This window comes from Pleurodeles waltl, chromosome 7 (assembly GCF_031143425.1).
Source record: "Pleurodeles waltl isolate 20211129_DDA chromosome 7, aPleWal1.hap1.20221129, whole genome shotgun sequence".
Taxonomy (NCBI): Eukaryota; Metazoa; Chordata; class Amphibia; order Caudata; family Salamandridae; genus Pleurodeles; species Pleurodeles waltl.
Window position 1 is genome coordinate 1,118,332,448 of NC_090446.1, and position 14,866 is coordinate 1,118,347,313.

Genomic DNA, 14,866 nt, shown 5'->3' on the forward strand with positions numbered 1-14,866 from the left:
CACCTCAGCGGTCTGACGACCGCGGTGCGGTGTTCTGGCGGGGGTCCCGCCCGCCAAGGTAAGAATCACCCCCATTGTGTGTGTGTGTGTGTGTCAATCAGAGCTTCGAGTACCAAGACAGTAGTAAGAGAAACGCTTATTTAGAATGCCTTGTCAGCCCACTTCCTGTGGGATCTATTCTAGTGCTGAAAACTGCCCTGTATCAGCAGCTAAGGCGGGGGCGCAACTTCAGAATCCATCTCTCTCTCTCCCGCTCTCTGTCTTGGTTACTAACCCCTAATAGTTGTATTTAGTTATCTAGAATAGTGACCCGATTTAATTCCCATTCCTGTCACAAGGACATTCATTCATGGACTAGGCTCTAATAGCCATCAGACGTACATGGGCTTGTGCTTTAGTGAGTTTCCTTTCCCTTTATTTTCCACTTTATTCTGTCCTAACATCCAAATCCCTACACCTAAATCACAAGAGACCATTAAAGAAAGTTGAATATTTAGTAACCTAGTAAAAGACCTGCTTACTGTGGCGAAACACCTCCTAATCCCTCGTAAGGTGACCTCTCTATGTGAGAGAGTTGGGTAGGCTGAAATTCTTGGTCTTGCAGCTGAGGCTCTGGTATTTGACTCAGGGGCAGATTCAAGGAAAGTGGCGATGCACCTAGTGCAGCACCACTTTCCTTGCACCCCTTAGCACCCCTCTGCCCCCACCATGTGTGCGCTGCATCTAAGATACGACGCACCATAGCACAGAATAGGGGGCAATAGCGTCAACATTTTTGACTGTATTGATGTACTGTTTAGGGTTAGCGCCAAAATGTTGGCTCTAACCCTGAACAGTACATAGGGGCCCATTTTAAACAATGGTGTGCCCCCTTTTAACACCTGCTCTGAGCAGGCATGAAAAGTGCCGAAAAATAATTACACAAAGAAATGTCTTAGATTTCTTTGTGCCATTTTTTCGCCCCCCTAGCAGGGGAACGAACGCTTTGTATACATTATGCCTCGCACTGGCATAACGTAGCGCAAAGGGTTACAAAGTGAAGCAATGCATGCATTGCACCACTTTGTATATATGGCGTGGGGAAAAGGAAACCTTAGCGTAAAAAAATGATGCTAAGGCAGTACTAAAGTGGCGCTAGGCTCTCTTCAATCAGGTCCTGAGTTTCTTCACAGAGGTTACTCGTCCATACGGTGTACAAAACCCAAAGGATTCGTCCATGTTGGTGGTCCAACAAACATTTTCCTTTGCACTCCAAAATAAAGAGACAGAATGGAGCAATGCACCCCTTTCCCCTATACTTGCCTTTGGCAGCAAATGAGCAATAATAACTTGATCCCAACTCGTACATTCAGCTCCATAATACTCTATTTCCTAACTTACTTTACAACCAGAAAACTTTCCCTTAGGAGAAAACTCTATGAGGCTGTTATTAGCCGTCCTGTGGTTATTAATAACAACCAATTTCCAAATTGGTGCAGCAGGTTTGCATGTACTTAGCATGGTCAGCACAGCTGTATTGCACTGCTTCCGAAGTTGCTAGTGGCTAATGAGGTGGCACTGACTAGTGTAGGCAATGTGCAGTGACAGCAGAAGTATTGGTGTCCTTGGAAGTGATTACACAAGGCATCTCAAGGCTGTATCCCTCACTGTTGCAGGAAAAAGCCTATTTATACAAATCCCTCACTCTTATATGAAAACACCTACTTACACAGATATTCACACAATATCATGTTGTATTATGTTGCAATGAGTATTTCTAAAATCTTTATGTGCAACTTATGTAGGCCGAAATGTCAATTTTGTTCCATGCAAGCCTTGGCAGATGGCTAGCGGAATATGGTTTCATAGTCTGACTTGTAATGAAAGAATTGATTGTTGTACATGGGGACCAGAGGGGTGCCCATTGTTAATGCTGCAAGTTTGTCCCTATGCACATAGACCAGTGTCAAGGTCACTAGTTTAACCTCCCCTGCTGACTGGACTTGTACCTGACACGGATTGATAAGATACCTAAATCCAGCATTGCCACTTTAAAGGGTCACCTTTGCACTTTTACCCCTCTAGTGCTTTACCTTCCTCTTACCATTTCTTATGAGATCACATGGCATTGGATTGCTGTCACCTTACACAATTGTAGACCCTGTGTGGTGCTCAACTGCCTCTTGTCTATGTTTTGCAAAATACCACATACATAAAAATATCTCTCTCTTTTGTACTTAAACCAAGAGCTCGCCGAGGCTACTATGCAGTGGCATAAAGTACCTTGAGGGGGGCCCCCTGCAAAGTACGTGGAGTGGTGCCCCTCCAGACTCACAAGGGAGCCCTCAGACCAGGGTACTGTGCAAGTCGGGGCCCCGCAGGCTTTACAAGAACCCTAAATAAATAACCTGTATGAAGTAGGAAGGCAGATAAAAGATATGTGTTATGGAAATCATGCATATTGTTCAGTCTAATAACATGATTGTGTATATAATGTTTTGGGTTATTTGAGTGACAAAGAGAAGACAAAGGTTCCTGAAAGAAGGGTACACTGTATACGTTTTGGACCAACTTGTGCTCCATCTATTACTTCTCGAATTCTGAATATTTTTGTATATGACTGTGTGTTATTGTCACCAGTGGAATAACGAAACTTGAGAGGGCCCCCCGGCAAAATAGGTGGAGGGGGTCCCCCATGGTCCGGATCCACCCAGGGGCTCTCAACCAGGGGCTCGTAGCTTATGCACTGTGCCAGTGCGGGCCCCCCTGCACCATAGGAGCTAAGGGGCTATTGTTTTGCCACAGATTGGCACATCCTGTGATTTTCAAAACAGAATATATTGTCACCTCCTATAATGTAACTAAGGTTAAAAGTTATGTGATGCCACTTCCTGCGATGTCACATGATCAGGTCAAAGGGTAATTTGGTGAATCAGCGTCCATGGATATTTGTTTGATATTGGGTGCTGGTAATTGCTAGTATTCAAAGCATCTAGAAGACCACAACATAGTGTAAAAATCTAATAAACATTAACTTGTGCCTGGGATCTCCTTTTGTCTTCTTGTCCAGATACAGCCTAATGCTGATCCTTGTCACTAATCTGATCGTGTGGATGGCAGCGGTAACAGATGAGTCAAACCACCACAGCGAGGAGGAGGAGGAGCACCGGTTTCACCAGGCACTCCTTCACAAGCAACAGAATCGGAGTATGGAGGACAACCACACATCTGACAACCACAGGGGTGCCCTGCCTCTGAGAGGTACAGCAAACCACACACATCATAGCATTCTAGCAGGGAAAGAGGGGATTTTATGAAGTGTGACAGAACTACATTCCTATTTCAGTGCACTAGCTTTGTTATCCACCCCGTAGGACCTCCCCTGCGCTCAGCCCTATTCCCACAAGAAAAATTGAATCTTGGTTGACTCAAATACTCATTGCTATTTGACAGCACGAACAGCAGAAACATTGCCGACATTAAAATGAGCGATCTCATATTTTTTGCTACCTGATAGAAAAGCAAAACTGGGCTATGAAAACAGCCTAAATACACTCCACTGGTGAACTGGTGAAATTGGCAGATTTATGGTTTTTCATGCAGCCCACTTAGTTGGTTGGGTGCTCCCTAGCAAATGAAACATGGTTGGGGAACACTGTGCATACTGTGTGAGTGAGTAGTCCCTAAACCAGGCATTTGTAGTTTGTTTTGGGATTACACACTGCCACCTGCCTTGTTTTTATATCTGTGACAGGCTTGAGAATCCGTCACATTTCAATGATTCAAACCACAATCATCTTTGGTTTACCACAGAATAAAAGAAATGAACCTAACCCTAGTACAAAAGGTGTCACGAAGTGAGAGTTCAGGTTCTGGTTTGGTGAACAGATAGAGATAGTCAATCCATATCCTAGTGGCTTCTAGCTAATATTATAACATTAATACTGGCAAGAGGATATTGGAATATTCACAAAATCTAATGTCAGGGTCATAGAGCAGACTACTTGGAGAGCAGCAAGCAAAACCAGGTTTGATAGAAAAGCACTGAATATCACTTACTGATTATCTTTATTACACTGAGTTGTACTGTTACTCAGCAGTCCTTAAATACCAAGAGGATCCCATCAAGATGCGTTTCTTATGGCTGTAGCACAACTCTAAATTGTAATCCTCGCAAAGTAAAACATATTTCAAATGAGTACACCCTGATGTCAATGTCTCACAGCATTCCGAGAGGGACACAGAAGGAAATCAGCAGTAATAAACAATAGTGCAGGAAAATCCAGACTTTCAATTGTAACGACAATGGATGGTTCATCGAGTAGGGAATATTGTTATACTTTAATGTCATAGCCAAAAAACCAAGGACAAAAATATCAACGAGTATGTATGTATACATTTTCTTTACCTAACTCCACATCTTGATATCTTGCCAATGTGTATAACATCAAGATACGTACATGTGGAGTTAAGGATAGTAAATCTACACATTCTTATAAGCACCTACCTTTCAATACTTTGAGCCTTCATATTTTGGCTATGATATTAAGGTATTATCAAGCGAGTATCAGAATGTAGTCATTGCCAGCTAAACACAAACTGCTCTTTCCATATCAAGAAGGAACAACATATTTTGCTCTTAGGTTGGATTGAAGACTTCACACCGTCAAACACAATGGATCTGATTACGAATCTCGCGGTCTCAAGACCCACAGCGATCCAACCTCTACATTACGACCCTCGCGGTCGGACCACCAGGGACCGCAGTCTCCACCAGGATTTCTGATCCTCATGGGCTGATGGCAGTCTTGGTTGTGATCAGCCAGGGCAGCGCTGAAGTAAGCGCTCCCCTGCTGATTACAACCATGTTCTCTGCCAGCCTTTTCAAGGCAGCTCAACAGCCATGAAAAGGCTGGCAGGGAACAAGTTCTGGAGGCCACAGGGGGGCCCCTGCACTGACCACAACATTGTTGTGGGCGGTACAGGGCCCTCTCTCCCAGCACTTTGGAATGCACACTGTCTGCAGACAGTGTGCATTCCAATGTTGCTGGTCGCTTCCCCATGCGACAGCATTGTACTTGGCTCCATGTGGAATTGAGTACAGTGCCGTCACACATTTTCCACTGAACTGACTGGCGGAAACCTTGGTTTCTGCCAGTGAGCCCAGTGGAAAACTTGTAATAGGGAACCGGGGAGACCGCTTGATCTGCATAGGTCTCCTCAACACAGGTCTGGTAGTCATTTTTTCCAACCACCAAAATCGTAATCAGGCCCAATGTCTGGTAGGATCCATACATGCATTTAACTCTGTAGAGCCATCCTTTACTGCCCCTCAAAGGGAATAAAAATCCAGCGAAGCAATTGTGTAAAAGTAGCTTCATAAGTACCTGCACTCAGGGGGAAGCCTAAAGATGTACATGATGTAATCATAGGCAGTTCCATCTTTCTGTCCATGAGGGGATGAGATAAATGTGCCCTTAGATGTTGCTAAAGAGTGCCCGGATAGGCAGGACAGAGCAATTCCACCTTCATGGATCTTAGAAATGTTTGATTCAAAGGCAGCCAAGGACCGCCACATATGGGGCAATGAACTAACTGCTACAGAAGAAAAACAAAACATAAGAATGATTAAGAAAGTCTTACCAAACAATACAGAGCCCAGTGTCTATCCCCTGAGTAGGACAAATCAGGTAATTTTAGGTAGAGGGTGGCGCTGCTTATTCTCTTCACTTAGAGTGAGAGGGTTGCTATGTAGAATTGAGTTTTAAATGTCAGAGGTGCCTGCTCAACCAAACTATTTAATGACTGTGACAAGAAAAAGGACACAATGTCAATACAGCTTACTATATGAATGAGAACATTTGAGAATCTTCAACAATAGGTCAAAATATGAAGCTGAGCTTTGGAAAGATTTGGAAGTGACATAATTACCTATTTGTGTAAGACAGCGACAGATCCTCAATTGACCTTGTGGAAGCTTAAAAAGACTCCTGGGTGCCATAGCTAAGTCCATGATTAAGGTAACAAGGTATGAGTGGGTCTTCCCTCAAACAACATATGTTCTGATTCATGTTCTGTACAATTTATATGTCAATGTATTAAGAGTAAGGATGGAGAAAAATGTTCAGTTGCATCTTGGAGGGATATTTTGAACTGGTCCACTATCTCATGACAACAAATACTAAATATTGCCACAAATTATGCCCAAGGATTGATATCTAAAAATTAAAAAGCTTGTATTCTATGGATAAATTAAAAATATTACTGAATGAAAGGGTTATGCATAGGAGCAAAAAAAAAAGATAAAAATGACCTGTCCTCTAAGAAGTCAGTGATGCATTCTTTGCCAGGTAATGGAGATGTAGTCATTTTTCTTATTTTACATAAATTCCTCATAAATCATACTCTGGATCAAATTTTAAGAATCTGAATTGTGATTATCTTGATTTGGAGAATAAGAGGTCCTAAGGAAAAAATGCGCTGACAGATGCTTTTGTGATCTCAGGACTTAATACAACATTGCACACCAAAATTGTTTGTTTGTCTTAGAAGAGAGGAACAAATCTTACGCCCTATTTTTGGGGAAATATGGCTCTACAGGTTGCGCTAGTCACTTTATTTAAAATAATATATTTAGATATGGGCATTAGCCAGTTTTAGTAAGTCAATTCAGAAAAAGATCTTTTAATAATTAATGCTTGATTTAGTAAAAAAATCATTTTACTTGTAACTGCATATTTTATAAAACAAATGTATAAACGAGCTCCTTTATGATTATATGAAGATAGAGGCAAGATGTGCTGCGTTCAGTGTAATGTTTGGCACTATGTAGTTTGGATATTGAGCACGTAGTGAAAAACAGTTTTATCATATTTTTGCAATGTATATTGTTTTATTTTGTAAAAGATTAAGGGACCAAAGTTTGGTGGACGGGTTACTCTGTCACAAACATGAAAGATATCCCATCCACCGTATCACGATCTCCATAGGCTATAACGGAATCGTAATATGGCGGACAGGATATCTGTCATGTTTGTCATGTAGTAACCCCCTCTGTCAAACTCTAAATCAGGATGAATGTTTTGGATATACATTAATGATTGAATATTGATTGAATATCACTTTTTGGATGATTGTCTTATCTTTTCAAGCTTAAAATTTGGGAGTGGTTACTATTTTTGGAAAATATGTACAATCTTTTACATTTAGGTGTAAATGACTTCCATGATGACAAATTAACTACAAAGCAGTCAACCCAATATACAAGATTCCCAATCTGTGCACAGGGAATTTCTGAATATAGGAAGGGGAGCCAATGAGTCATTGAGCTGTTCAACGTGAAAAAACTGCAAGGCAGCCAATTAAAAAAAATCTGGGGCTCCTTAGGTGGAAGTGCAGTTTTAAGCACTCTGCAGTCTGCGTAAGAATTTGACTTCTAAATATTTGTTGGCTTTTTATGCTCGTAAAAAGCCCAAAGCCTTAACTAAACAACAGAACACCAAAGCCATCAAATTCAACTTTCTTCTGGTTGCCAGACTGTGTGCAATAGCCAGAGGTAATCCATGGCAAGATAAATAAACAGACTTCCTAAAAGTTTGGGTCAGACATTGTGGACCAGTGGTATTGTAAAAGAATATCATAGACTAAGGGCCTGATTTACAGTTTGGCAGACGGGTTACTCCATCACAAACGTGACAGATATCCTATCCACCGTATTACGATCGCCATAGACTTTAAAGGTATCGTAATACAGCAGACAGGATATTCTTCACGTTTGTGGCGGACTAACTCCCTCCGCCAAACTCTAAATCAGGCCCTAAATGTTGTTTGAGAAAGTATTGTATCCTGAATTTAGGAATATTTAAGATATTTCATTTACGTCAGGCAATATCTTTGTCAGAAATAGTCTGACATGCAACTCGTTAATGTTAAAGCAAGGGCAACGCCAAACAATAAACTGACTTATAGCGCTAAGGCTAGAGAGGCAGGATCGTACAGCAGATCAGTCTTGTCTTTAACAGTTGTTCCACTGTAACTGGAAATCACAATTTTTTTTTTCAACTGTCAATACTACGACTCTTCTGACCAGTTGTTATTGATCCTCTTTTAAAGCCTGTCCATCAAAAAGCAAAACCTGAACTATTATTGCTCCAGAGTAGTCTCTTCACCATCACTCGCTGCATTCTTCTTGATTGATCCACTGTCGTTTAGGAACTTCCAGTATCTACAAGTGGCACTCCTGCTTCTGTGATTTCCTGCACACATCAGGATGTATGTCAGAAAATAAAAAAAAATACTGCTCAAAATATCTACTGCCACAACAGTGTGAAGGTGAGTATATATAGGTAAGCATAGATTTACTTTCTTAGCTTCACATATACATATATCGGCCCTCAAGGTATGTAGATGTGGAGTTAAGAATGGTACGTCTATACCTATCTATATATAGCTATCTGTAGTTGATGTTCTGGTTATAATATTTAGATTTTGATATTCCACCCCCACCTTACATGTCTTTGGGTCTCACATACTTGATGTGCCTCTGGGCCACCACACACCTCATGATTGTTTGTACCTCTCAGCCCTCTGTAACAAACAAATGCATTCCTGCCAGTGTAACCACCTGCTTGTGCAGATTGTTACATTTATTTTGTTTCATTTTCCAACTCTAGGTGCCATGCCCGAGAGCAAGATCTGTTATTGTAACAGTAGCCTGTGTCACATCTTTGAAAATGGATATTATTACATGTACCCCTTCAACATCGAGTACAGTCTCTTTGCCTCTACTCTAACCTACATTATGTGGAGAAACGTTGGTCGCCTTGTCGATGACAACATCCAGCACAAACGACCTTTCCGACTTTGTTTTTGCATGCCTACCTACTTTGTGGGAATCATCTGTGGGTTGGCTGTGCTTCTGTTCGGGCTGGTGACCTTGATATTCTTTAAGGTGAACAAAGAGGATGATGATCCTAAGATACTCATCATGTTGTACATCTTCAGTATATGCAGCCTAGGCGTGATGTCACTCCTGGCCCTCGTGGGTTCGGTCATCTACAGGTTTGATACAAGAGAAATGGTGAACCATAAGAACCCAAGCAGAACACTGGATGTGACCCTACTATTGGGAGCAGCCCTTGGGCAGTATTGTATTTCCTATTACTCCATTGTGGCCATCATAGCCGATCATGCAGAGGAACTCATGGCTATTCTCAATCTCCTTTATTCCCTGACAGTCATTTTCCAGCACACATTTCAGAACGTTTTTATTATTGAAGGTCTACATCGGCAACCATACGATGATACTGAGCTGCAAGATGACAAGAATCCTCCAGATTTGTTCTATGCCAACAGCCACATCGTCTCCCATTTGCCAGATGGGGATAGTTCTCCCTTACCTGCTCACACTGCACAGGGAAAGGAGTCATCAGAAACTTCACCACCAAGAACACCAACCAATGAAATGTGCTCCTCAGTGCCATCCAAAAATAAGATCCACTGGCAGAGGCGGATCCTAAGGGAAATCTTGCTATTTCTGCTTCTCTGTAACTTCATAGTAAGTACAACAGTATTTACTTATTAAGCTTTTTTGGGCCTGCATTGTCTAATTAATTCATGATAAACTCAAAGTGAGAGCCAGAAAGAATGGAAACAGTTTGTTTGCAGGCAGTAGTGACATGGAGCATAATATACTTTTGGCTTTTCAAATGGTCATTGGCAAAGGTGAGCATTGAAGAAGATGGTTTTTGTTAGTCAATACACAGATGATCACCATGACTGAGCATGTATTCACTCATAAATTGGGGAATACGCATTAACACTAGGAAGAGTGTTCCAGTCATAATCAGTGGAAAGCAGGGGGAAGCTGGTCTGAGGAAATCATTGATATAGCACCTGTCCGTAGCATTTACTGGCACAGGAATGCCAGATTTAGTAACTGATCTACACAGTTCCCAGCCGCGGAATGTCTTATTATTCTGAAGATGGCCTTATGGGTTTGGAAGGGTGTTCAAAAGTTAGGTGGTCATTACGAGCTCGGCGGTCTTTTTCAAAGACCGCTGAGGAACTTCCGTGCTGAAGACTGCCAGTGCAGGCGGTTTTTCACTCAGCGAATTATGACTGCTGGCAGCCCTCCGTCCTTTTTCGGATGGAGAGCGGCCAGCAGCCATACTGGCGGTCGGCGGGGAAGTGGAGGTTGCTCCACCTCCACCGCCCCGTCAACACAACGCCGCCCACCGAATGCGTTCCATGATTCAGCGTGGCGGTGTTCTGTTGACGGGATGCTGGCGGCGGAGCAGCCACCATGGATCCTGTCCCCTCCTGGAAGATCAACGGACAAAGTAAGTTGATTGTCTGTTAGGGGAGGGGGGTGGGGGGACTGTGTGTTGTGTGCGTGCATGGGGGTGTGAGTGCATGTATGCATGCAGGGGGTGTTCTGTTGTTGAAAATGTGCGCGTGTCTGCCTGTATGTATGTGTGCGTGTATGTCTGTGTGTGTGTATGTTGGTATGTATGTTGGTATGTGTGCGGGTATGTGTATTTGGTGTGTCTGTATGCGTGTAGGGTGGGGGTGTATTGTGATGTTGAGGGTAGGGGTGAGGAGGGGGGTTCTGCCACCTTTGGGGAGTGGCACGGGGCGGGGGGTGTGGGGGGAGGACTCGGCGTTGGTGGTGGGGGGTGGGGGAGACCCCTATCAGTGCCAGGGAAGGAATTCCCTTGCACTGATAGTGCCTACCGCCATGTGGTTCTAAACCACCTGAAATCCATGGCGGTCGGCAGGGTCGTGATACCGCCGGCGGTCTTTTGACGGGCGCCGGGCTGGAGACCGAAGTCTCCAGCCCAGCGGTCGTCACCGCCCTGGCGGTCAGATCAGAGAAGTGGTGGCCATGGTCATAATTCCATTTTTTTTCCGCCAGCCTGTTGGCGGTATTACCGCCACTTCTCCGCCTACCGCCAGGGTTGTAATGAGGGCCTTAGTGTAGGGTAATTACAGGTTCCAAATCTAGCACACTGATTGGCTCACTGTTGACACTTGACATATAGGCTTTGGATTGCACGTGAAAGCCACTTTAGATTTGCCATTGACCTTATTGAATAAATGTATGGCATGCACCCATTGTTCTGTCTACTATTGGCACAGTAATCCTTATTGTTTTCTAGCATAATTGTTGGTTTCTCAGTACTGCTATCCGACAGTATTCACCCAAATTCTCAAGTATAAATCTGCTCTCAACCAGCATCAGGGCCCACTCTCAATACTGATTAGTGTTTTACAAAATAGTGAGATTTTTAGCCTTTGAGTCTGCTATTTATACTTCTGCTTGCTCTTTGGAGAAACGGAGTGGGTGCAATTGGTTAAAGTATATATTTTTGCATTTGATTAATCTCTGTCAGATACTAATCTTTATTTTTCTGACAGTTTTGGATCCTTCCAGCATTTGGTGCCCGACCACAACTTAAAAATAATTTAGAAGAAAGGTTCTATGGCAGATACATGTGGGACATCATTGTCAACGTCTGCCTACCCTTTGGGATCTTCTACCGTCTGCATTCGGTGGCTAGCCTTCTGGAAGTGTATATCAAGACATAAGGATCTGGAAAGATGGCGAATGACAATCTATGAATCCAGGAGTTGTACTTCATGCCAAGGTGACTTGTTCTGTTTCAGAGAGGCAGGAACATTCATTTCACTGTGAGGCTGTTGGACACATTCCTACTACAACCTGCACCTGCTCACATGAACCATAGCACATTGAGCCAGTTTCACTTCATGTTCTAGTGCCACTGGACCTTTCTAGATGTGAATCGCTATGCGCAATGTGATTGAGGATTTTCTATAGGTGACTTGCAGATCTTGTCAGAATTCAGGAATATCTACAGAACTGACCATCTCTGGCAGTTGTTCTAGACCTGTTAAGGTGATCCTAAAAGGAAACTGAGAGACAACTATCAAGCCAGTCTTCTGTATGGCCTATAGAGCTGGGCTTAAACTCACTTACATGTTTGAAAATGTATTGATTATCCTGTAGTCCAGCCCATCTGTGACCACAGTTGTCATTTACCTTTGCACAGCAGCAAGAAGGTGAAAGAGTGAGAGTGCTGCCACATCTGTGTAATCCTGATCAATGACTAATCGTAGAAGGACCCTCTGGTTGGATAGACATCTCACTGTTTTGAAATTGTGAATAAAATGCACCTCAGTTCATTATTTCTCAAGTTGCAGCTGGTAAGGCACCACGACTCTTTGTTTTACAAAGTGTGGCTAGTGAAAGCAACCCAAATCAATTGCTTTTTAAATGGTCTTATTATTATACTTTAAAACATTTGTTCAAATAAATGAAAAATTACTGTAACTGGGGATCATTAATAGTTAGGGATTTTGATGAAGACAAATGGACAGTGTTGTTTTTGACGGAAAGTGATACAACAGCGGCATTGCAATAAAACAGGAGCCTACTGGATGGTGGTGATTAAGTTGTGTAATTTTCGGTTGTCAATCAGATGAGTAGTGAATTGGGGAAAATTGAGAATGGCTTTCGGTCCACAGCTGGAGACTGCACTTTCCACCTCCAAGTCACCATGTCTCCAACCAACTGGACTCAATCTCTCATTGACCGTAAAGTCACTGGGCAAACTTGAGTTGAAGTATGTTCTTCTTCTGAATAGAGAGTAATCCAGCATCTTACAGAAGAGCTTGAGAGAACAAAGGAAAGTTCTAGAGGAAGCAGTATTCCGGGAAGGACATAAGTGATCAGAATCTGAACTATGCCATCTTTGTAAGCAGACGATATTTTGCATGTTAACAAGCCACGAACATCTAAGGGGAAATGCAGTTTGCACCTCATAATATTATAATAAAAGTAAAGATGAAAATGCAGCACAGCAGTGAAGATTTCTGTGCTGTTCCACCCCTAACATATTTTGCATAGCCACTTAACTTTTTTATTTTGCTAATACCTTTGGTGCCATCTAAAGAATCTTCATAAAACTTTCCCAAAAAGTCTCATCCACCTCAGTTTCTACTTGGACAGTTTGGGAGTGATCCGTCAAGCGTGGACTGAGAAAAAAAAGAGGGGTAGGAGAGGGGGGCAAAACGTGTTTTCCCTATGCAATTTTCCTCAGGAATATTAAACAGCTATTTCACAAAAATGGTTGAATGGAATTGGCAGAAAGCTAGACCTTGATCGAGGAAGGTTGCTTTTTGTTATTTTGCGTAAATTCATTCAGTAGTATATGAGAAAAATTAATGTAAATTTCACACCATGGGTCCCCGAGCTCAAGCACACATTGGCCCTCATTTTGACATTGGCGGTAAAAACCGCCTAATGCCGCGGAGACGGCTGCCAAAAGACCATCGCCATGGCTACCTTCTGTCTGCCATAATATAGCCACAGCCGGATTTCCACCACAAGAAGAGCGGAAATCCGTCGGTTGCCCTATGGGCGGATGGCGGTAAGGTGGCGCTGCTACCACCAGCAGCGCCACACCAGTAGACCGCCGCCAGCCGTATTATGACACAAAAAACGCCCTGGCGGTGTTCTGATGGTGGGCGCTGCTGGCTGTAGCTGCACCTCATCCCGTCCCCTGCCAGAAGAGCCCCTGGATCCAGGTAAGTCAGGTCTCCGCAGGGGATTGGGGTGGGGGTGTTGTGTGTGTGTGTTGGGGGTGTGTGCATCTATGTGTGAGGGTATGCATGAATGCAAGTGTGTGTGTGGTGTTGCTTGCGTGCGTGGATGAATGTGTGTGAGTGCGTGGATGAATGTATTATGGGTGCGTGTATGTATGGTAATGTATATGCGTGTCGGCGTGTATGTTATGATGTGTGTGCGGATGTATGCGTGAATTAATGTATGCATGCGTGTATGTATGTATGGATGAGGGTGTGTCTGCGTGCATGTGTGTGTGTTTTGGGGGGTGTGGATGTAGGGGGTGGGGGGCATCAGGGGAGTTGTTGGCGGGGGCTCCTATCAGTGACAGGGAAGGAATTCCCTGTCACTGATAGGGCCTACCACCATTGTTTTCGTGGAGTTACAACGCCACGAAAACCATGGCGGTAGGCAGGGACATAATACCGCCGGCGGCACAATGGCAGCTGCTGGGCTGAAGATTCTAATTTCCAGCCCGGCAGCTAATACCACCATGGTGGTCGGAGTGGTATATTGGCGGGTTGGCTTCAGCCAACCCACCAATGTCATAATGTGGTGGTAAGTACCGCCAGCCTGTTGGCGGTAGTACCGCCACATTAGCATTGACTGCCGGGGTGATAATGCCCCCTTTGTGATTAACTGATTAACTGGACGCAACCTGAAGAAAAAGAAGCAGCTGCCATCTTAGGACATGGGGACACATTCTCTAAGTTGTTCAAAATAAAATAAAATTTAAGGGACCAAGGTAGGAATACTCTGGGCCCCCTAGGCCATGTGGGGGCCCTAGATGGACCCCGGGACCAAATTTAAACCCTGGGGTGCAACAAAAAAAAAAGTTGGACTGGGCGCACACAGGGATTATGGGCAGAAACTGCCACAGACCAGATCCTGTGGCCAACCCACACCATGCACAGCAATAGACATCTTACTTCACATTAAAATAATTTACTGAAAAAGACAAAGAACAAAGTGATGTTATAGTTAAAAATTTTAATAATATCTTAATTTACATTAACAAAACCTTAGAAATTCACTGAAAAGAACAAAGGATAAAGGGATGGTATAATTAGGTTCAGTTAAAACATAACCTTTTAAACTGATAAACCAATGAAATTTACTAGGTATAGTTATCTCAAATAAATATAACTATTACTCTAAAGCAACTTTAACCCGCGCCCTCGCCATGCACTGCTTGTACCCTCACATATTACATTGCTCATGACATGTTCAATTACTGCATTG

The 14,866-nt window shown here is 43.2% G+C and overlaps 1 protein-coding gene across 2 annotated transcripts in view; it reads left to right on the top strand.

Annotated features, from left to right (window-relative positions):
- LOC138245978 (proton channel OTOP2-like) overlaps positions 1-12,183 on the top strand; it is a 60,249-nt gene extending 48,066 nt beyond the window's left edge. Inside the window, exons 5-7 of one of the 2 annotated variants that reach the window (XM_069200097.1) lie at positions 3,050-3,240; positions 8,652-9,535; positions 11,398-12,183. In XM_069200097.1, the coding sequence (XP_069056198.1) occupies positions 3,050-3,240; positions 8,652-9,535; positions 11,398-11,568 (1,246 nt within the window). In that variant the 3' untranslated portion in view covers positions 11,569-12,183. The remainder of the gene's footprint in view (positions 1-3,049; positions 3,241-8,651; positions 9,536-11,397) is intronic. The other variant, XM_069200099.1, reaches the window with a different exon arrangement.
- Positions 12,184-14,866: the final 2,683 nt, after the last annotated feature.